The sequence below is a fragment of the Schistocerca americana genome, chromosome 1, assembly GCF_021461395.2.
Source record: "Schistocerca americana isolate TAMUIC-IGC-003095 chromosome 1, iqSchAmer2.1, whole genome shotgun sequence".
Taxonomy (NCBI): Eukaryota; Metazoa; Arthropoda; class Insecta; order Orthoptera; family Acrididae; genus Schistocerca; species Schistocerca americana.
In genome coordinates, this window is record NC_060119.1 from 707,121,278 (window position 1) to 707,144,417 (window position 23,140).

Sequence of the window (23,140 nt, forward strand, 5' to 3'; positions counted from 1 at the left end):
TGCCATACCTCCTGCCACTGCCAAGCTCTAATCGCGTGGTGGCTGATGGGAGTAACTAGGTTCGTTCAAATGAAAATATTGTGACCAATCAGAACCATTTCCAAACTGTCTCTACTGTGCAAATGCAGTTTTGTGGTGGTTATCATTGTGACACCTCTGTTGAACCATATTTAGCGCATTTCGGCGTATGGCCACGTGGAGCACTAGATGACACAGTCACTCACTTTGCATTGCTCAAATGTTTTTAGTGTAAAAACAGTGCCGGTTACATATTGTATTCATGCTGAGCAAAACATGTTTCGAGAATTTATTCTTGTTGTCGAGTTCAGTATTTACGTACGTATTTTTTTTTTGTGATGTTACACAAACAAAAAATGTGAGTGACAGTTTGCTGTGTGTCTGGCTTTATACATAACTGATGAGGCACAGTACACGATAACTTCAAAAAGATGACTACAGTGTAAGAAACGCAGAACAACACATACTCAAACACCACGCAAAGTACATATTTGCACTTGACAATGAGAAAAAATTCTCGAAACGCGTCATGCTAAGCATGAAAAAATACGTAACTAGCGCAGTATTTCGTTATTTAAATGATGAATGGCAGCTGCAGGCTTTTAAAAACATCGATTTTAACATGAAATTGTGTCTAACGTTTGTACTTCCCAGACATTTACCTGTTCCAGATACATCAGCGATTTTTATTAGATAATAAATCTTCACCAGATAGTAAAAAAGTCCCTGACAAGTCTTTTGATGCCTGTTATGTACCATGTATCAAACATAAAGTGCAAGGGGGTATCCTATACGTAACTTTTACAGCTTAAAATGTTATTTCCCACATTTTACATTTTCCCGCGGTTTACACAATTTTTTTGAAGTCCCTTGAAAAGTGTAAAAGTGGGGTTTCGCTGTATGTAGTACACCACGACAAACAGTTTCTTAGTAATGTGAGCAGTCTCATTCTCTTGTGTCTAGGTAGTATGGTTAACTGATGTTGCTTTATGGAGAATACCTTCAAACGGTTATCATAACTTGTCAAAGGGGTGAGAAATGAAAACTAAAAAGACAATGATAAAAAGTAGTTTTCAATTTAAGAAATTATTTAAGGCAGCTATTTGGAAGCTGATTGCACAATATTTATGAAAACAGCAAAATTTATGCTAAGAGAACATTTGACGCATGAAAATTAAAACTTATTACATGTTTGAACACTGTGTTGTCAGCATCAATCAATGGTAGTCATACCTGGGACTCTCAATGGTAGCATTTGTCTTTTCATTGGAAGCAGCCTTTGCTTCATAACTTAACGTTGTTCTCCGGCCCACAGAACCACCAGGAGTAAGCGCACGATTACCAGACATAGTATTAGATTTTGTGACACTTCGAGGTTTCCCTGGGCTTGCTCCACTTGTTGCACCTAGAACACAAATTCAGGTTGTTACACAAAAGCATATCGTCAACTGTTTACTAATTTCAGAAATAAATAATTTAAATAAAGTATTTGACATGGAGTTGAGACAATTTCCCACTAACTTCATTACTAGTCATCAGAAAATGAGAATCTTTTGACTGTTTAACCATGTTCAGTTATGATCGTATAGTTGAAAGGTAGTAAGAGACGTTTTATGGAGACAGAAGGAATAAGTATTACCAATGTGTAAGCACTCAGTCAGTAATAGTGGTGCACTAGTATCAATCTGAAAATGTTGATTGTTGAATTAATTTAGTCATCTTAACATTTAAAACTTGTGGTCAAATGCTACGTATAAAATAACTTTAATATTCTCAAGATCATTGTTGGCAATGATGTTGGTCAGTAATCCTTTAATAGTTCGGTGTGGGAATTTGTACCATTCTGAATTACTGTAGATTTTCAGAAACAATAAGGGAAGAAATACAAGGCGTGTTCCCAAAGTGACTAATCTTTTGAAAGAATTCACCAATCACTACAGTCAGCGTCCTGTTTGCCCTGGGAGCTTTAATGGAATGTTTGACAGGCAGTTACTGTTTACTTCTTTCCAATATAATCATCTGTTGTCAAGCTGTGGCCACTGAAGACAGCACATACACTGTGTTTGTCACTTTAAAGACAAATTGTAGAAAAAAAATCTGGGTGGATATATGTGCTTATGTAAGGTTCCTGCAAACAAGGAAATAAGCATACAATAGTGTTTGGTTAAACAGCTACACAATGAGCACTGCACAAGGTATTTGTTGGGCTTATGTGGGACTGTGAATAATGCAAGTGTTTTAAAGAAACCAGAACTTTGAATCAAGAAGACACACAGTCTGGAAGAAACTGTCTCCGTCAACTAAATGATCACATAGTTGCAGTCTTTCCTCCATCCCACTCTCCTAACTTGGCCCTGGTATACTACTTTTTGTTTCCCAAACCAAGAACTACACTTTTACCAAAGCACATATAAAATATAGAAATTATGAGAGAACTTTGCTCCATCCTAATAGTACCTTATAAAGAGGAGTACAGGTCCAACATATCAGCACAATACGTGATAGGATAGGGGTGGCAACTTAAAGAGAGAAACAAAGAAACAAGAAGGGAATAATCTTATTTCATGAGGGCTCCATGCAATCAAAGATAAATTTCATACAGCAAAAACCTGATACAGTGCGGCATGAAAATCTTACTACAGTCTGCACGTAGCCATGTAGTGTCATGCAAAGCTTCAGTCTGACCAGAACTAGAAATTGCTGGAATAAGTATATTCCAATGATGAAAATGCAACAGATGAAGAATGTAGTGACAAGTTTTGACAGCAGATATGTTCAGTCACAATGTGATGTTCTGTACTGAGCACTTGAACCAAACCTGGTACCTTTACCATTCACTGTAACTGCTTTATCCATTGAGCAATATGCCTTGAAGTTTCAAATCAGTGCACCCTACACTGTAGAGTGAAAATTCACTCTGGCAACAATTCCCTAGGCTGTGACTAGGACATGTCCCCAAAGCAACCTTTCTTCCAGGTGTGCTAGCCTCGTAAGGTATGGTGGAGCACTTTTGTAAAGTTTGGCAGGTAGGATAAGAGGTACTGGCAGAAGTAGAGTTGTGAGGCATGTTCGTGAGTCGTGTTTGGATGGCTCAGTTGGTAGCGCACTTGCCCATGAAATGGTAAAGGTTCCAGGTTCACAATTTTAATCTGGCTGGAAGTTTCAGCACAGATGACAATGGCATTATGAATGCTGACTGAAAAGAACTGCAGAATGGTCGGAGCTGTACGACAAAGAGGAAGGAGAATAATATGTGGATGGAACAACAAAATGGAACAAACCATATTCAGCTGTCACACCTGATGAATATAAAACAAAGCGCACAAAAGAGAATGTGTGGAATGATCCAACTAAGAATGCTGACAAAAAATGAATCCACAGTAGCTTGCAGCAAATGCTGTAAATAACTGCCTATTTCGTAGGGTGCGTTATACACTTTAGTACAAATGGTGCAAACGGTTCTGAGCACTATGCGACTTAACTTCTGAGGTCATCAGTCGCCTAGAACTTTGAACTAATTAAACCTAACTAACCTAAGGACATCACACACATCCATGCCCGAGGCAGGATTCGAACCTGCGACCGTAGCGGTCACGCGGTTCCAGACTGTAGCGCCTAGAACCGCACGGCCACTCCGGCCGGCCACTGTAGTACAGTACAGTGTTTTATATGGAACTACTATTGTGATATTGTTTGGTCACTGTTTGAGTGAAGTTTATTCAAAAGCTGTTTGTGGTACAGTTCACATAGTAGCTGTATTTGGGAAATTTTTTAACACTGGGGACCAAGTCCAAGCACAACTCGTACCAAAACAATGTTTTCAGTGGATGGCGCCCGAGTATATTTCAAGCTGCAATGTTTTACGACTTGCACCTCCTACCATTCGAAAAGTGGACTGGTTTCATATGAGAATGATATATGAATGTCCAGGTATATGTCTCTTGAAAGCGACTGCCCTTAGTTGTTCGATTACAGAATTACTTTGAAGGAACAGCAGCAAACATAGGTGCTGCTGTCATGACTGACTCAGTCTCTGTGGGCTCACATTGAGAGATTCATGTCTATTCTTGTTAGATTTTGCTGTTGATTATAATTCTGCTACAAGTATGTCACCCATTATGAGTGAGCAAGACATTTTGGAAGAACTGATTGATTCTGGATCGGAAGGAGAAATATCAGAGTGGGAACAGTCTGAAAAGGACTCATATTCTGGCGAGCTGCTGTCTGCTATCGTTTTTCATCTATAATGCTGCTGCTTCAGATACTGCTGCTACAATTACAATGTAGTTAAGCTGGACATTTGAGTATATACAGCCAGCTATGTCATAGTTCTCAAAAATCCTGGAGTAGAACAGCAGCTGAGGAAAGATTCACTCTGCTAGACCTTGTTTTCAATTTTCTTTCCCCATTCTACTGTGTAACACATTAAATCAGGAACCAGCAGGTACACAAAGACAGTTTATGACAAACTGAAGACAGTATCCAAATTAAAGGACACAGTGTTAGGCATTCATCATTAGGTGTGAAGCTTCATTATTATTATTATTATTATTATTATTATTATTTTTGCCGGAATTCTTCATTTGTAGGGACCTGAAAAATTTGCATTTTGCAGTAAATGTGAATACAGACGCCAAATCTGTGTCAAAATGCGAAAACATGAAGTTACCTAATTGATGTTATTTCATAGTAAATTGCACCCAGATGAACTATTTTATCAGATAGTTTGGGACAGCTTTACTTTCTGCATATAAATATCGAAAATTTAACCAATTTTCTTTACTGGTATTGCACATCAGCTGGTGAAGTCTAGTTTGGGAAGATAATGTGTGTAACAAAGCTGGTGAAAAAACGTGTGCACACACACACACACACACACAATGTCCTATCAATACACCCAATTCTCTAGTGCCACACAAACTGTGCGTGTCAGAATGGTCTGTATTAGATACACACTGCATAACGCGTCATATGGGGGCCATCCAGAAAATAAAATTGTTTGCACATTCAGTCCATGCACCTCTCTTGTTGCAACCATTTATCAGTTTCTGGTGTCCAGTGTGATGTGTGACAGTTGGTGTATGTGACTGAAGTCAGACCTGATACGTCCAGAGAAAGCTGTGACTATGGCCGTGCTGATTGTGAATCCCACCGACTGTGAGGTGTTATTTGATTTCTGCACGCAGAAAATGTCTGACCCTATGACATTCACAGCGATCATGTTACCATTTATGGTGAAGGTGTAATGAATGCAGCCGGTGTATGAAAGTGGCGCATAATTTATAAGAATGAGAGGAAAGATGTTCGTGATGAGAAGAGATCAGTGGGATCCTCCATCATCACAGATATGCTGAAACAAAAGGCGGATCGCATCTTTCGAGAGAACAGACGATTCACGATTACAGATATGCATAAACAATGTCAGGAACTGCCTCATTCAATTGTGCATGAAATTGTCACTCAGCACTTCAGGGTACATTCTTGGAGTGTTACAAAAGGGATGGCAACACATTCATTGATCAGATAGTTACACGAGATGAAAGGTGGGTTTTTCATAAACACCCACATGAAGAAACAGTCCCTGGAGTGGTATCATTCTCAGCAGCTGCATAAGTTCAAACAAACTGCATCAACTAAAAAACTGATGGCTTCTGCCTTCTGGGACAATGATTTCATGCCCCACAACACACTAATGTATAGTGACACATTCTGCATTACACTTTGATGTCTTCGTCAGGCTATACACAACCACTGAAGAAGCGAGTTCTCGCATGGAAGTGTCGTGTCACATGGAAATGCACATTCACATACTGCCTGGCAGAGACAGGCCTTGTTGTGAAGGAAATTCTGGTGGGACACCTTTGAGCATCCTCCCTGTAGTCCAGACACAGCATTGTCAGATCATTTTCCTGCTTCCACAACTGGAAGAGCACCTTGCTGGTAAATGTTTTGCAAATGAAGACTTGAAGGATGCTGTTGTGACTTGATTGAATGACCACGAAGCCACAAGTAATGATGACAGTATACAAAAACTGGTGCCAATGTAGGACCACAATTTCTGAATGCTAGTTTAAGTTCAATAGTTGATTTAATGCAGAAACCTTTAACATGGTTGTTTTACGTGGTTGGAGTTTTGAACTGTGGATGCATCTAATACTGCTAGAGATCAAGCCTAAACTACCTTGTTTACAACACACTACCAATCGCAGCAAGATATTGCACAGGAGCTATTCCCCTACTTTTTTATTTATTTATTTATTTGTTTTGAAATGAGCAGGAAGACTAATCATGGTCCATCACAAATTGTGATTATGACCCTCACGACACAACAAGGCATCTGTGAATCCTATGACCATGTGTCAGTTCTGTTTTCGCAGAAACACAGAACACGGGTGCAGGCTGCTGCCCTGCCATAGGAAGGCAGGGCTTGTTCCCTTGCAGCACTCCTCACCTCTCTGGCAGTCAAAATTCTAGTTCATTTATGCTTGCAGACATCTGCCAATGTATAGTATCTGCACTCTTCACTATAGTGACTGGAAAACAAAAACTATCACCATATTTTGACCACACCAGAATTCTTCCCCTAACATGCAAATCGAGTGGGGTTCTACTTCTATATCAAGTGCCTTACTGATTCTATACCTAGTTTTGTCCAGTATTGGTAGCACAGCCACAAATGCTCATGAAAGGTCGAAACTAATATTCTGTAGATTCTGTAATTATCAAATTGGATGGGAAAATAAAAATAATGTTGAGAAACACTTTAAATCGGATATGTATTCAGTTCACTGGCGGGAAAAATAATGATGCTGCTTCTCAACAGAACAATCATATGTTGAAAACTTACATACAGTTAAAAGAAGGAAACAAAGGCTACTAAAAAAAAACACTGCCTAAGGTCTTTGCAAAGGGAAATGTCTCAGTTAAAAAGTTCCCCAATCACCACTTCTTTAAGGGTCAATTCTGAAACATTGAGGCTCTGTCCTCACGCAAATACTGTGACAGTCTTTTAAATTTGTGAGTCTCACGATTTACAAATGAACAAAAAAATCAGATGGGAATTTTGCCAAAATTAGATGCAGGTTTTTTGGGTCCCTAATCATGTATGGCTCATTACGAAATCAAAATTGACAGATTACTGGTATGTCAATAGGTTTTATTCCAATTGCTTTCCCACGGACTATAATGATCAGAAATAGATCCAAGGCCACACTTTCAAATTTACACTTGAACTGCAATTCTGCCTACATTCCCACAAATCATCCTCAGCATGATGCCATGTCAAAAATCAGACATTTTTTGATCAATTATTAGAAGAATTTAAAAAGTAATTTTACCCACGTGAAACATCCTAAGGCATAAGTCTGTGTCAATGAGGAAAAATCACACCCATTCACAAAATTACAGCCTCGGACATTTCTATTCGTACAAAGGATGGTCCCAAGACAAAGTCAAAGCCAGATTCTAGTCTCTATTGTAGTAACTGAAAACAGGGATTGATAGACGTGATAAGATGATTTTTATCATCCTTTAAAAAAAAAATGGTTCAAATGGCTCTGAGCACTATGGGACTTAACATCTATGGTCATCAGTCCCCTAGAACTTAGAACTACTTAAACCTAACTAACCTAAGGACAGCACACAACACCCAGCCATCACGAGGCAGAGAAAATCCCTGACCCCGCCGGGAATCGAACCCGGGAACCCGGGCGTGGGAAGCGAGAACGCTACCCCACGACCACGAGATGCGGGCATCATCCTTTCAAGAAGTAGTAAATGAAGTGATGGAAAAAAAAAAACTATTTTGTCACAAGTTCATAGAGGCTGCAACAAATGCTTTTGTTCTGTATCTGAGATTAGAAATCCTAATGAGAAGTCAGCATCTTTGCATACCCCAGAATGCTTCAACATTATGATACAAAATCTAATTATGTGTGGCAGTGCTTAAAAAAAATCACGTCGCACATTTTTTTTTAAGAAAATTATGTTTTCTGTAATCTTTATTATAAAATTCATAATGAATCAGAGAACTAAAATAAAGATTGAAAACAGAGCTTGAAGATTGGTCTTTTTAAATATTTCTTGCCAAAGATATGTCAAATGCAGATGAGCCAGCAACATTTTTAATAATGGCATAAATGGCCGTTTACTGGTCTCAACGTGTTAAATTCTTTATTCCTTGCCTTATTTAAATTTAAATAATGTACAATATTATCATTTCATACTTGTATTCAAGTTTTTATTTTTCTTCTGTAGGTGCAGAGATGCTCAGCAGACTAATCCTGGCATGAAACAGGTGGCCACAAAGACTACACATAACACAGGGTGGAGGACATGGCTGGTCCTGGTGATGTTTTGATCTCCGATGTTTCTTATTTTCCGGTTTTCGATGCTCCTTCTCAAAATGTACAACAGAAGATTACATAGTGTCAGTACAGCGTAACATTGCTTCAGGGTGCTTTGCCAGACTTTCCATTCTTAGTCTCACAAACCACAGTTCACTATCAATATAACACGCAATTACAGCTTCCTAAGTAACAATGGATGAATGGAGAAGGAATGAGGTTATAGGTAGATAGAATTTGGTCTGGGTGACCTGGAGACTGACTGAAGAAGCCTGCCCTGTTAGTATGCGATCAGTTTCATTCTCACAGAGCAGAAGACATTAAAAATAGACTGAATGAACTGAAGTCTCAAGTTAGCTTTAATGCTAGGAGGGGTAACTACTTCAATCATTAGATGAATGTATCAACAGACCCTTTAAGGGACTTACAGAGGAGAAGTGGGACTGATGAACGCAATCTACAGACTTTGAAACTACATCAGGAAGGAGGGAGGGAGGAAGGGACCCAGCACATTTCTCAAGATTGTGAGTGGGTCAAAGCTCCACGGGACTCTACAAAAATGATTCAATTGTTTGAGAAGTGTATGATCAGTAAGGCAGTAGATGGCACAGATGATAATTTACTGCATGAAGATTCCGGTTCTGACATAACAGCTTCACGTATTTCTTCTTTCAGCTCTGATGACCAATTTTGTATATTGTGAGCACTTTTTCCTATTTACATTGCCTAGAAATGTGATGTAAGTGCACATGTGTGTTATACAGCAAAGTCCCGGTAATCCGAACGTTCGCTTAATCCAAACATGAAAAATGTTAGTCTATGTGTGTACGTACAGCAGTTTACCGCACATTTTTCCATACTATTTTAATTTACACAGTACAGTAAACATGTATTACAAAAATTGGCAAGAAAACATTAGGTTTAAACAATGCATAACAATGAAAGAAAAGCTGTCAAACTTACTAAAATACAGCAGACATTTAGATGACGAAAACTCAGTCACTGTTTTATGGCATCATGAAGACAGTCTTTTATATGACTCATAGTTGCGCCATCGTCTTATAAACATTACATCAGCAGGTGTAGCAGTGGGCTGTTGCTCCAAATAACATAGTGTAAGGTCAAGGGCTTCTGCTGCATCACACTGTGGCACCAGCTCTCCTGTGTCATTCTCAGGCTCATTGACACTTCTGTCACAACAGTCCCCTTCTTCCTGGTCTCGAGTCACAGCAGTTTCAGTAAGGTTCTCCACACATGCCCCATCCAATCATCTACGTCTTCTTCACTAGCTTCTTCACATCCAGGGATTGTCTGTATCATCTGTAGTAGCTTCACTGGGTTCTTCTTCCAATTACCAATGGTTGCTTTATCAACACCCAGTTCCGTTGCCAGTTTAGATACATTCCCACCATTGTCTATCCACTTCAAAACGTTTAGTTTTTCTTTGAGAGTTAACATCGTATGTTTCTGTTTACTCACGACAAAATTACATGCACCACTACACCTGAACGAATACAATACAACTGTTATGCATGCCAGCGATCGATAACTAGTGCCAGCGATCGATAACTAACATAACCAAGCACTTCGCGAGTCAACTGGCAGTGCACTGACCTCAGACACTACAAAGGTCTCAATACCACACAACAACAAGGGCAGGGAGTGAGAGTGAGCCATCGTTTCCAAACTTGTTCCCATTTGTTACCATGGTGTAGCTACTTATCTGGTTGGTATACTTCATTCAAGAAACTAGTCACCATAATTCCGCCTAGCCCGAACAAATTGGTAATCCAAACAAGGTCCGGTCGCAATTAGTTCAGATTAATGAGACTCTACTGTAATTGTTTTGTAGTAGATGTATTAAACAAGCAGTTCCCCCCTCCATAAAAAAAAATAAAGTTTTACAGAAGATGGTGTGTCTTATACACCAGCAAACATGGCACATGGCAGCATGTTGGCCATTTACAGACTTCTTTTTTTTTTATGTATGACTGTATCTCAACTCAAAAATTCCTTTATGGTATAGAAAGTGTTAAGGAGAAATCTCTAATCTATATTTGAAAACATTTCTGATATCTTTCAGACACACTACTTCCATGGAAGATTGACAAAGAGTTTTATAGCTATTTCACCACTTTCTGTGTCAAAGTTAGATTCATTAAAAGGTAATGCAGATCATTTTTCCTTCTAGTGTAGAACTTGTGAATATCTGTTACTGTCAAACTTAGATGCCTTGCTGACAATAAATTTAATACCTGAATAAATTTACTGCAAGTATGAGGTTAACATTCTCAACTGCTGAAAGAGGTAATTGTAAGACATATGAGTGTGAGCAATTATTTTCTTTTGAGGAATGAATGCTTTTTGCCCAAGTGAAGAGTTAAGCCAGAGTATTATGCCAATCATCAATGAATGAATATATATGTTAACTCACTGCCTTCTATATCCCCAATGATCACACTTTTTCTTATAGCAAAAGTAGCCGAACCCAGATACTTTAGTTTAAGTTGTCATCAATACCCACTCCCAAGAACTTAAGACTTTTACCCTCTTTATCATTTCTTGTAAGGGTACTAGGTTAATTGGAGAACTGGGCGAACTCGTTCCCTAAGTTTAAAGCTAGGACATATCTGTTAACCCATTTAGTCACTATCATTTATGATTTCTAAACAGATGCTTCTTTGCTCAGCTTTGCAAGACTGCTTGTATCATCTGCCTCCTGATTCATATAAAATGGCAGGTCATTAAAATAAAGCAAGAATAAACTCCCACTGCAATTTCTGCCCACACAGCTTTGTAGTTGTCTTTCTTTGTATGACTTTAACAGTCTAATGGAACATCCTGCATTGTTTTTGTTAAATAAGAACTAACCCAGGAATTTGCTGAATCACATATCCCATAAAAACTTAACTACCCTAATATAATATTATAACTGACACAACAGAGTGTCTTTGATAGTCACTAAGATTTTTATTATGTAATCAGAAAATATACGAAGTGTTCATTTTAACTGAAGATATTGAAATATCTTGAAAACAATACATTGGACCATAAAAAGTTATAATTCCAATTTGTTTGTCTCAGAGGGGGGCATCCAACAGTAGCATACTCGACCCACCACAACACCCTTTGAGTGTGCCACTTTGATATCTTCAATGAGGACTCCTGGTTTTTCTATCAGATTATAATTCAACGGCAAAATTTACGTGTGCTTTGTCTGAAGCATTTTCTTCATTTTGCCATAGCTGGTGCTGTAATTGGAGGAATAGAAATGGGTACACAATCATGACTCAATGATCCTTGAATATCCAGTGGGACCACACCTCCATGCTGCAAGGGCAGGCCAGGCCAGTATTTGATAACTTTTAATTGGAAACTCCATTCACAACACTGTATTCCTCTGACATATCAAGCAAGTGACCACTCGACACGCCACTGTGACCATGGCATGAGATGAACATTATTTTACTTTTCCGATTAGAATCAGTGTTCAAGGACTGTATCGCAAACTTCAATACACTTAGTTATCTGACTTTCAAATGACTGTACAAGTGACAGAAGCTGATGCAGTTCACCATGTGTTCACAGCATATTGGCACTTGCTGGGACACCTTATCTTTTAAGTATCCCCACAGGAAGAAATCTGGCGACATCAAATCTGGCAATGTAGTGGACCAATTAATAGGCACCTTTGCTGATTGCTACTGTAAACACGGTCTAACACCTCCTGTATTTCAGTTGTGTAATGCGATGGGCAACCGTAATGCTGAAATCACATAAGCTGTCAAATGTCCAGAGCAACATCCTTCAGTAGTACTGGTAGTTCCTGTTCCAGAAAAATTCAATATCTGTGTCCATTCAATGTGCCGTTGATAAATTATGGGCCAATGAGTTTGTTCCCCAAGATGCTACACCATACATTACCTAACCAAGGATGTTGTTGGTCAACATGCCGTAACCAGTGGGGATTGTCTATACTATAGTGAAGTATGTTATGCCAGTTAATGCTACCATTATTTATGAATGTGGACTCATTGGAATATAGTACCTCGGCGAACAGTGTGGGGATCGTTTGCATTTGTTGATGTGCCCATTCACGAAAAAGTGTCATATTATGAAAATCGTCACCAGGAAGTTCTTGATGCAGTGACATGTGGTATGGATAATATTTGTGACAATGCAGTATTGTGATAATACTACTTACAGACATATTGGAATCGCAGTCTACCTGCCAGATCCTTATCGGTGGATTGTTGTGCACTGCCACTAGTACAGCTATTTCATTAGCTTCTCCTTTAACACGTTTGCTTCGTTTCCTTTTGCCGGTCTGTACACTGCCATCAGACATAAAATACATTCATAACTGCGTAAAAGAATGAACGAAGGTTAGTTTTTTCTGAAAGATGCCCAGTATACAAGGCAACATCAGCCTGAACATTTCTCTTACGTTCACCATAAATCAAGACATTTCAATTTTTTCTTCTGTGGTTGCAACATTCGTAGTCCACTTGCATGTCTGTACTCCAAATGATAGGTTGACGTGCAGGCAGTAAACACTGTGCAAAATTGCAATGTTTAGAGCTGCTTACTGTTCTGTGTGTGCACGATACGTGAAATCTGGCTGTGGGGTGCTGCCTGTTATGATAATGTTATAGTTTGCTAAGTGGCCACAGTGGCGCATCGAGTAGTCCCCTGTTCAATACTTCGGAGAAATACAACATTCCGAATGAGGTTTGCAGTTAGAAGTTATACAATACTGGCCTGTCCTGCCCTCCCAGCTTGGGAGTGGGGTCCCATGTGCCATTGGACATTCAAGGGCCACTGAGTAGCACATCATTAATTACAATTGTGTACCCATTTCTATTCTTCCAATTACAGTGCCATCTGAGGCAAAATGAAGAAAATGCTTCTGACAAAACGTATTCGCTCAATGGCATATATCAACCTTTCTGGGAAATCTGAGTCAATAAAGAATTACATATTATAGAGCCACAACTTTTTAGTGTCTAGAGGAGATATTATCAACCTCATACAAACTTTTTAGAGTCTTCCTTCAGATGGGGATGAGAGAGAAAATTTTAATTCATTAAATGTCCTCAGCATTGCTTCTTCAGCATACCATTTTGTTTTCTCCTCTGAACTGTTTGCACCAATTCACTTACCTATTTTTAAAAAGAAGAAATTAAAAATATCTTCCTTTACACTGCTCCTATTCTCTTTAACACTTTGGGCCCCGAGCCATAGCGCACAATGCTCTACCATAAGACCTAGCTGTTTTTAGCGTATTTTAATTTACTACAACTCTTAAATGGTTTTTGTTATAGCAATGACATTACCCTTCTTGAAAAGCTGGAACTTTCTAGTTTGAAAGTATGTATAATACTTTGTTCTTTTAATTAATATTTGCTTTCATTAAAGTTTCAATTATAGCATTGTTTTTGAAAAGAGGAAAAATTGGTCAAGGATATATGCACTTAATGCTCAGAAACAAAACTACATTATTTTAAACAAGAATTTTAATAATTATTTATACTGTTTGTTTTATCTACAGTAACCTCCTTTGGCTTTATTTTAAGATGTAAATTTGGTCTTTGTATGATAAATTTTGAAACACGGTAGTTTGCACAATGCCACTTTGCATTCACTACACTGGTAGCTTGCGTCTTTGCACCACACTTTCCCAGTAAACTTTTTGCCTCTCAGAGAACACACTACACATTGTTTTTGCTTCTGTTTCTTGCCTACTTCTGTCTCAATCTTTTCCAGAAAATGGTATCCAGTTGATAGTCTGGAGAGTCCTGATGTATCAGTTTGTGATTTGAAATCTCTGCTGGGTTTCAGGGAGAGCATAAGTGAACAATTGACAGGGATGGGGGAAAGAAATACAGTAGAAGAAGAATGGGTAGCTTTGAGGAATGAAATAGTGAAGGCAGCAGAGGATCAAGTAGGTAAAAAGACGAGGGCTAGTAGAAATCCTAGGGTAACAGAAGAGATGCTGAATTTAATTGATGAAAGGAGAAAATACAAAAATGCAGTTAGTCAAGCAGCCAAAAAGGAATACAAACGTCTCAAAAATGAGATCGACAGGAAGTGCAAAATGGCTAAGCAGGGATGGCTAGAGGACAAATGTAAGGATGTAAAGGCTTATCTCACTAGGGGTAAGATAGATACTGCCTACAGGAAAATTAAAAAGACCTCTGGAGAAAGGAGAACCACTTGCATGAATATCAAGAGCTCAGATGGAAACCCAGTTCTAAGCAAAGAAGGGAAAGCAGAAAGGTGGAAAGAGTATAGAGAGGGTCTGTACAAGGGCGATGTACTTGAAGACAATATTATGGAAATGGAAGAGGATGTAGATGAAGATGAAATGGGAGATACGATACTGCGTGAAGAGTTTGACAGAGCACTAAAAGACCTGAGTCGTAACAAGGCCCCAGGAGTAGACAACATTCCATTAGAACTACTGACAGCCTTGGGAGAGCCAGTCCTGACAAAACTCTACCATCTGGTGAGCAAGATGTATGAGGCAGGCGAAATACCCTCAGACTTCAAGAAAAATATAATAATTCCAATCCCAAAGAAAGCAGGTGTTGACAGATGTGAAAATTACTGAACTACCAGTTGAATAAGTCACAGCTGCAAAATACTAACGCGAATTCTTTACAGACAAATGGAAAAACTGGTAGAAGCCGACCTCGGGGAAGATCAGTTTGGATTCCATAGAAATGTTGGAACACGTGAGGCAATACTGACCCTATGACTTATCTTAGAAGAAAGATTAAGGAAAGGCAAACCTACATTTCTAGCATTTGTAGACTTAGAGAAAGCTTTTGACAATGTTGACTGGAATACTCTCTTTCAAATTCTGAAGGTGGCAGGGGTAAAATACAGAGAGCGAAAGGCTATTTACAATTTGTACAGAAAGCAGATGGCAGTTATAAGAGTCGAGGGACATGAAAGGGGAGCAGTGGTTGGGAAGGGAGTGAGACAGGGTTGTAGCCTCTCCCCGATGCTATTCAATCTGTATATTGAGCAAGCAGTAAAGGAAACAAAAGAAAAATTCGGAGTAGGTATTAAAATCCATGGAGAAGAAATAAAAACTTTGAGGTTCGCCGATGACATTGTAATTCCGTCAGAGACAGAAAAGGACTTGGAAGAGCAGTTGAACGGAATGGACAGTATCTTGAGAGGAGGATATAAGATGAACATCAACAAAAGCAAAACGAGGGTAATGGAAAGTAAGTGAATTAAGTCGGGTGATGCTGAGGGAATTAAATTAGGAAATGAGACACTTAAAGTAGTAAATGAGTTTTGCTATTTGGGGAGCAAAATAACTGATGATGGGCGAAGTAGAGAGGATATAAAATGTAGACTGGCAATGGCAAGGAAAGCATTTCTGAAGAAGAGAAATTTGTTAACATCGAGTATAGATTTAAATGTCAGGAAGTCGTTTCTGAAAGTATTTGTATGGAGTGTAGCCATGTATGGAAGTGAAATGTGGGCGATAACTAGTTTGGACAAGAAGAGAATAGAAGCTTTCGAAATGTGGTGCTACAGAAGAATGCTGAAGATTAGATGGGTAGATCACATAACTAATGAGGAGGTATTGAATAGAATTGGGGAGAAGAGAAGTTTGTGGCACAACTGGGATCGGTTGGTAGGACATGTTCTGAGACATCGAGAGATCACCAATTTAGTATTGGAGGGCAGCGTGGAGGGTAAAAATCGTAGAGGGAGACCAAGAGATGAATACACTAAGCAGATTCAGAAGGATGTAGGCTGCAGTAGGTACTGGAAGATGATGAAGCTTGCACAGAATAAAGTAGCATGGAGAGCTGCATCAAACCAGTCTCAGAACTGAAGACAACAACAACAACTTATTTTCAAAAATGGATATAAACACATCAAGAATCATTTTGAATTCAGTGTTAGTATTAGGCTCACTGTAAACTTACAACATTTTCCTTAAAATCCACAGCACTTTTATCATTAATCAGCCCCACTGTTTAGTACTTTAAGGTAACTTATGTAGTACTTGACACAAGAAATCTTCTCTCATCATGTCATCATATTTCTTTATTACTAGTTAACAAATGTAATGAAAATAAAATTCAGAGAGTAGAATGTAATTACAAAGTATCTTGACCACTTACTTGAATCTAATACTGGAATGGCCGCCGTATTTTTTGGAGGGGCTGGGCGCGTTGCTGCACTTGCTGAATTTATTCGCGCTGTATTCTCCTTTATTGTTGCAGAGTCTACAGTATTTTGACGCTTGAAATTACTCGTTGGTGCATGATTATGGTTGCTCACATTAGGTGTGCCAGTTGGAGCCCCTGATGAAGTTACAGTTGATTTTAGAAGTTTGACAATCCAGGTAAAAAAATTAACAGTACATATTTACACACTAATTACTATTAAAATATCAAAATGCCTTCCTTTTATATTTTTGTCTGAATACCTATTCCACAGAAGTTACATCTCCAAATGCCAAATTCCATTCTCTCTCTGGATTCTATTGAAAGTAGCCTTGATTTTGAAAGCTCAGTGTTAAATATGCTTTTAATTTTGCATGATTTTTACTTGCAGTAATTATGATGTTTATATTTGAATGTATAGTAACTGAAACAGTTAGGAAACTTCTAATCAAAGTGAACACCTATTACTTACGAGGGGCGTTTGAAAAGTCCGTGCAAAAATAAAAACTACTTACGTGTTTGGGGTAAACCTTTTTTAATTTTCTACATAGTCTCCTCTTTTAAACTTATACACTTCGTCCAACTCTGTTCTAATTTGTTGATCCCTTCCCAATAATGGGAATTGTCCAAGTCTGCAAAATAGCTATTAGTTGCTGCAATCGCTTCTTTGTTCCGAAAGCCATTTCTTCAAATTGTGGAACACATAGTAGTCCGAGAGAGCTAAGTCTGGAGAATAGGGGGAGGGGGATATGAAACGAGTTGTAATCCTATTTCCATTAAATTTGCGACCACAACTGCTGAGGTGTGTGCCGGTGCATTGTCGTGATGGAAAAGGACTTTTTTGAGGTCCAATCGCCAGCATTTTTCTTGCAGCTCGGTTTTCGAATGGTCCAATAATTATGAATAATATGCACCTGTAATAGTTTTACCCTTTTCCAGATAGTCGATGAGAATTATCCCTTGGGAATCCTAAAGACAGTCACCATAACCTTTCCGATCTTCGCCCTTTTTGGCGCAAGTTCTCCCTTAGTAACCCATTGTTTAGATAGTTGTTTGGTGTCAGGAGTATAGTAATGTATCCATGTTTCATCCACAGTGACGAAACGATGCTTAAAGTCTTGCGGATTCTTCCTGAACAACTGCCAACCATCCTCGCAACACTTCACACGATTCCGTTTTTGGTCAAGCGCGAGCAATCGCGGAACCCATCATGCGGATAGCTTTCTCATGTCCAAATGTTTATGCAAAATATTATGAACCCATTCATTTGAGATACCCACAGCACTAGCAATCTCACGCACCTTAACTCTTCTGTCATCCATCACCATATCATGGATTTCATCAATGATTTCTGGAGTCGTAACCTCCACAGGGCGTCCAGAATATTCAGCATCACTTGTGCCCATATGGCCACTCCGAAAGTTTTGAAACCACTTATAAACTGTTCTGATTGAAGGTGCAAAGTCACCGTATTGTTTATCAAGCTTCTCCTTAGTCTCCTGAGACGTTTTTCCTTTCACAAAGTAATATTTAATCACCACACGAAATTCTTTTTCGTCCATTTTTTGACAATCACTTGACTTCCTTGATTCACACGAATGCCAAACACAAAGAAATAGACCAATATGGCTGAAACTTTGTGTGCGTTTTTTCCAAAGATGTTACTAACTAAACATTACCTCGATACGAGCTGGTGGTGCCATCTCTCGGACTTTGTACGGACTTTTCAAACACCCCTCGTAAATAAGGACACCGACAACATGAAATGCATGTCTACTTTCACAAATATTTGTGTGTTTTTCTCCTGGTAACTAACAAAGTCATTACTGATTAATCATTATTTTCCCATTTCTGTCTTACCCTATAGCAACACAACTTTTGCAAAGATGCAGCAAATGGAAGTGATAAAATTTAGCTTCCTTTTCTTGCATTATTTGAAAATATTTAGGTCCATTCTTTACACCAAGGTAATAACTCTGGAGCACTTAACTGTTTGGGTGCCACAGAACAATGGCACTGAAAAGTAATGCAGTGTGTGACAATGACAAACTGAAGGATCACTGCAATCCACTTAATATCAGATCAAAGTGATGAAAGCATTACTGTCCCAGAAAAACCACCACACTATTATATTCAGATGATACTAGAATGCCCTGGGCAGAATAAAATAATGGAAACATAAAGATACTTCAACTGTAAAGAGTGTGTTCACATTTATTAATTATTCATTCGCAACAAACAGCAAGAACATAAGGAGTAAGGGGAACAAACCAAAAAAATACACAAAAATGTCTTAACTTTACCATGCTCTGCACTACGATCAATGTCACTTCGTTTTTTCAACATTTTGTTTAATTTTCACCAGGTTAAGTCTATATACTAACTTCTTATGTATGAATAGCAGTTAACAAGATGCGATATTTTACATGAGGTGCACTACGTAAGTTACAGACCAGTTGGTTCGAAAATGTGACTGTTGGCAATCTCTGTCTGATGCTTGTACAGTGTGTTGCAGAGGTCCTCCATTGTGAGGAGGCAAAGTTCAAAGGAGGCAAAGTTCGAAGTATCATTGTGATGGATGGCTGTACGCGATGACCAAATGCCACTTTTAAAAAGTATAATTTTTGCTTTTTCCTTCTTACAGTGGTGAATCAAAATATATATGAAAATAAATATTCCCACTACAAATGACTTTACATTATGAAGAGAGAAAGGAGTTCCCCCTCATGTAGTGATATGATGAAACTGGTTATTTACAAGCTAGAGACCTAAATGGCCATATATGAAGTTGTGTCAAATAAAAGATATAACAATATATAAAACTGAGTAGCGCAATTCACTGTTACCCAGATGGAGGAGATCAGTGTTTAATGTCCCATGGACAATGAAGTCATTAGAAGATGGAGCACAAGCTCAGATCAGGGAAGGAAATCGGCTGTGCCATTTCAAAGAGACTGTCGTGGCACTTGCCTGGAACGATTTAGTGAAATGGCAGAAAACATAAATCAGGATGGCCAGAAGTGGGTTTCAACTGTCGTCCACCCGAATGCAAGTCCAGTGTGCTTAATCGTTGTGCCACCCCACTTGGTACTACTGCTCAGATGGAAATATGATATCTGGAATAGTTTTAGTTCTCAAGTATGTTCAAATGATATGATGCTTGAGCTGCAAAGTTTTTAAACTCATACATGTTTACCATCCTGATGTCACATCCAGTAACTAGCATTTCTTCCTAATTAAGCACTACAAACTTGTCCTCGAGTGACCAAAAACAATATGACGGTATTCAATGCAAAATCTTTACAAAAGTTGTTAAATAATGTTAATATCTAGAAAAACAAAACAAAAATGAGTATGTGTGTATTGGCTTTCACATCATTTTCTTTAACAGCATGAGACAGAATTGATGGTCAGTACTTACCCTCAACAGGTAAAATATTTAGTACATACTCGAAATTATGCACACTGACCTAGCCTTAGAACTTCCCCAGGAAAGAGAGAAAGTTGGGGGAAGGTTAAAAAGGATGCACACAACAGATGTGTCTACTACACCTGGAGTCTGCTTGACCATCCCTTCCTTTCTAACCTCCTTTCTCTCCTCCCTGAGGAAGGATCTAATAGTTCTGAACGCTAAGGTGGTGTATGAACTTGTGTGTGGATCTTTTGGCAGTATTAGATCTTTTGCCCCCTGAAGGTAATCATGGGCTAGAAATTATGTAATATTTTAAATTCTGTTGTTGGAAAGAGAGGAAAAATAATATTTTGCACTGACTGAGGTGGGTAAGTTCTGCAATATGGAAAAGTTTGCAGCTGCGAGTCGTATATATTCTATCCTAAGCAACAACCAGAACACAGCCAATAACTGAGGTCATAATTAATCAATATACTGTATATTATAAATGTAAGTATGGTCTGTCCCCTCATGCCATTATATCTTCGCAACAAATATCTGCTGTCCCATGGGGGTTACATGATATGGTAGCTTCCCATACCCCATCCCTAGAGAAGGTTTTGCTTTGGAAGTACAGGGGTTGGGCTTGAAGACATAGGTGACAGAAGAGGGTATGACGCCACTGGATTACTTATGAGAAGTCACTGAAGCAGCTGAGAATTGAGTGCTTAAGTGGCCAGGACTGGATAGAATGTTACTTCTAGAAGGTTTTAGACTGTTCCAGAAAGCTACAGAATCTTCCAGAAGGTTTGCAAATGTTATAGAACTTCGCAAAATATTCGAGAATGTTTCTGTATGTTCCATTACTCTGTTATGGTGCAGGTATGTTCCAACTCTGAAGGGTATAAACAGGCAATGCCAGCTTATATTCATTAGTATACTTTTGGAAAGCAATTAAGAGTAAGATCAAGGAAAAGTGACATAAACCTACGTTAAAGTGAAATGCGTATGGTAGTGAACAGTGTGTTAAACGGGATTTTAGTGACTCAAGTAGTGAACTGCAAACACAAGCATCCAGCAAGAACAGCAAAGAAATGGAACAAATGAAAAGTGGGAATCATGTTAGGCTTCACAATCGAAGACATTGAATAATTGAGAAAAAACTTAACAGATGAACAATGAATTAAAATTACAAATGAGGCTTGAGTGAGAGTACTTTTGAGCACTCAAGAGTGTTTTTGAGTGTGAAATGCTAATTTTTTTGAATATTTATTTTTATGGTGTCCTTGAGTGTCTGTCTGATCTGGGAAGATCCAAGAAAAGAAATTAAAAGCACCAGAGAAGTCAGTCTCTTTCAGTTCGTAACAACTTACATATTCATGTACCTCCTTCTTCCTTCAGTAAACACTTATGAAAAAATTACCTACTGATAGAAATTGGTAACACTTGATAAAATAAATTACGCAGCCTACAAATTACTTCTTATTGAGAACTAAATCTGAAATAATTATGACTTGTACATAAATTTTATGTTAATAATACAAATTTTGTTTTTTATTGCATTCCAACTGATACCAGATGTAGTCCATAAAGAATTTTTTTATACACGGTAAGGAAGGCATTTCTCCTTGTATACCCACTGCACATAACAATTTGACAGTCTGCAGGCAAACGCAGCAAAGCCACACATGTATGTGCAGGCAAATGCAGTAAAGCTACACACATATGTAAAGACACAGTATACATAGTAAAAATGTCACTTTTTGATAATACTTGTTCATCCCAAAGTTAAATAATTTCAATTCATTATCAGATTTTACAACATGGTGAGGAAGATCACAAAACAGGAGACTTCCAGCACCAAACATGGCAGCAATACCAAAAAACGTCAACATTCACAACACAGGGTAAACAACTTCGTATAAAAATGTCTTTTACTGCAACTCCCATGTGAACACTACTTATCTTCCAATTAGGGCTATGTTCACAAATGTCAGACGACTATGATGGTGACATGCTGGTTTGAAAGTAAACATGGAAGCAACTAAAAGCGCATTTCGCCAGTGCACTACTGAAAAGCCTGAAATTATGCGAAGTGCACTATGATGGTAACTACTAGTGCAGTGGGATACAGAACTGAGCAGAGATGCCCACCCCCAGCAGCAGTAGCTGGTGACTCACGCAAAGTTTCACCACCAGAGGACGCTCTCCGGCTAGGTTTGGCATTCGTTGCTGAACTTGATCGATGTACACCACGGTGCCCATGAGAAGGTGACTGTGCATTACCCTGGGTCACAGCTGGTGGAATATTACGAAGTGACAAAGAACTTCCAGATCTCGAACCATCACTTTCAGGCTGTAAAAGAAAATAATTTTAACTTTAATGGAGAGCTATATTACATTCAACAAGCATTTTCAATTCTATTTATATCATAATTATTCCTGTTACTATTCCCCTTCTTCCTGCAGCTACCTTCTGCATTAATTTTATCTTTCATTTCTTTCATTGTTGCACTGAAATTTTTGCAGGTATCGGCTGTCTTTGCCTTACTTGTTTTCTGGAGCTATGCTTGAGCACACTAGAATCTGAATTTTTGTTAACTGACTAACATCTGGCTTCTTTTCAAATTTTAAAAGCAATTTCCTTTATTTAATTTGCTGTGTTTATTGATCTTGGTCTAGCTATATTTTTAAAAAGTTACAAATACGGATGCCTCTTTGATCCTCAGTAATAACATTTTTTTTTGCACGAGTTACATTTAAATTTAGATGTGATTTAAGAACTCATAGTGAAATTTGTCACGCAGAAGGCTCCATTATACAAAATATAATTAAACAATCGACTTCCATACTCTCATTTAACATTTTTTAAATCTAGAAGTTGAAATTTTGTATAATATTTGACAAACGACTTAAGGAATAGGTAAACTAAAATGCATATGAGAGAGAGAGAGAGAGAGAGAGAGAGAGAGAGAGAGAGAAGCCATCTAATAACACTGATTCTCATTACACTTACATCTGACGACTTCCTTCCAAGGAGAAGATACGTTGCAAAAACATCATCATATTTTGCATTTGCTAAACTCTCTTCAATTTCAGTTCTGGTGTAGCCCATGCTAACTAAGGCTTCTGTAATAAGAATTATACAGTGTTACAAGCATCAGACATCATATAAACTGGAATAGTAG

At 38.4% G+C, this 23,140-nt stretch overlaps 1 protein-coding gene across 1 annotated transcript in view; it reads right to left on the reverse strand.

Moving 5' to 3' along the window:
- The window catches only part of LOC124609901 (serine/threonine-protein kinase MARK2-like), a 294,494-nt gene that overhangs the window by 65,922 nt on the left and 205,432 nt on the right, over window positions 1–23,140 (reverse strand). Inside the window, 4 exon segments of the mRNA XM_047140111.1 lie at window positions 1,252–1,423; window positions 16,517–16,699; window positions 22,107–22,308; window positions 22,969–23,081. Coding sequence (XP_046996067.1) covers window positions 1,252–1,423; window positions 16,517–16,699; window positions 22,107–22,308; window positions 22,969–23,081 — 670 coding nt within the window.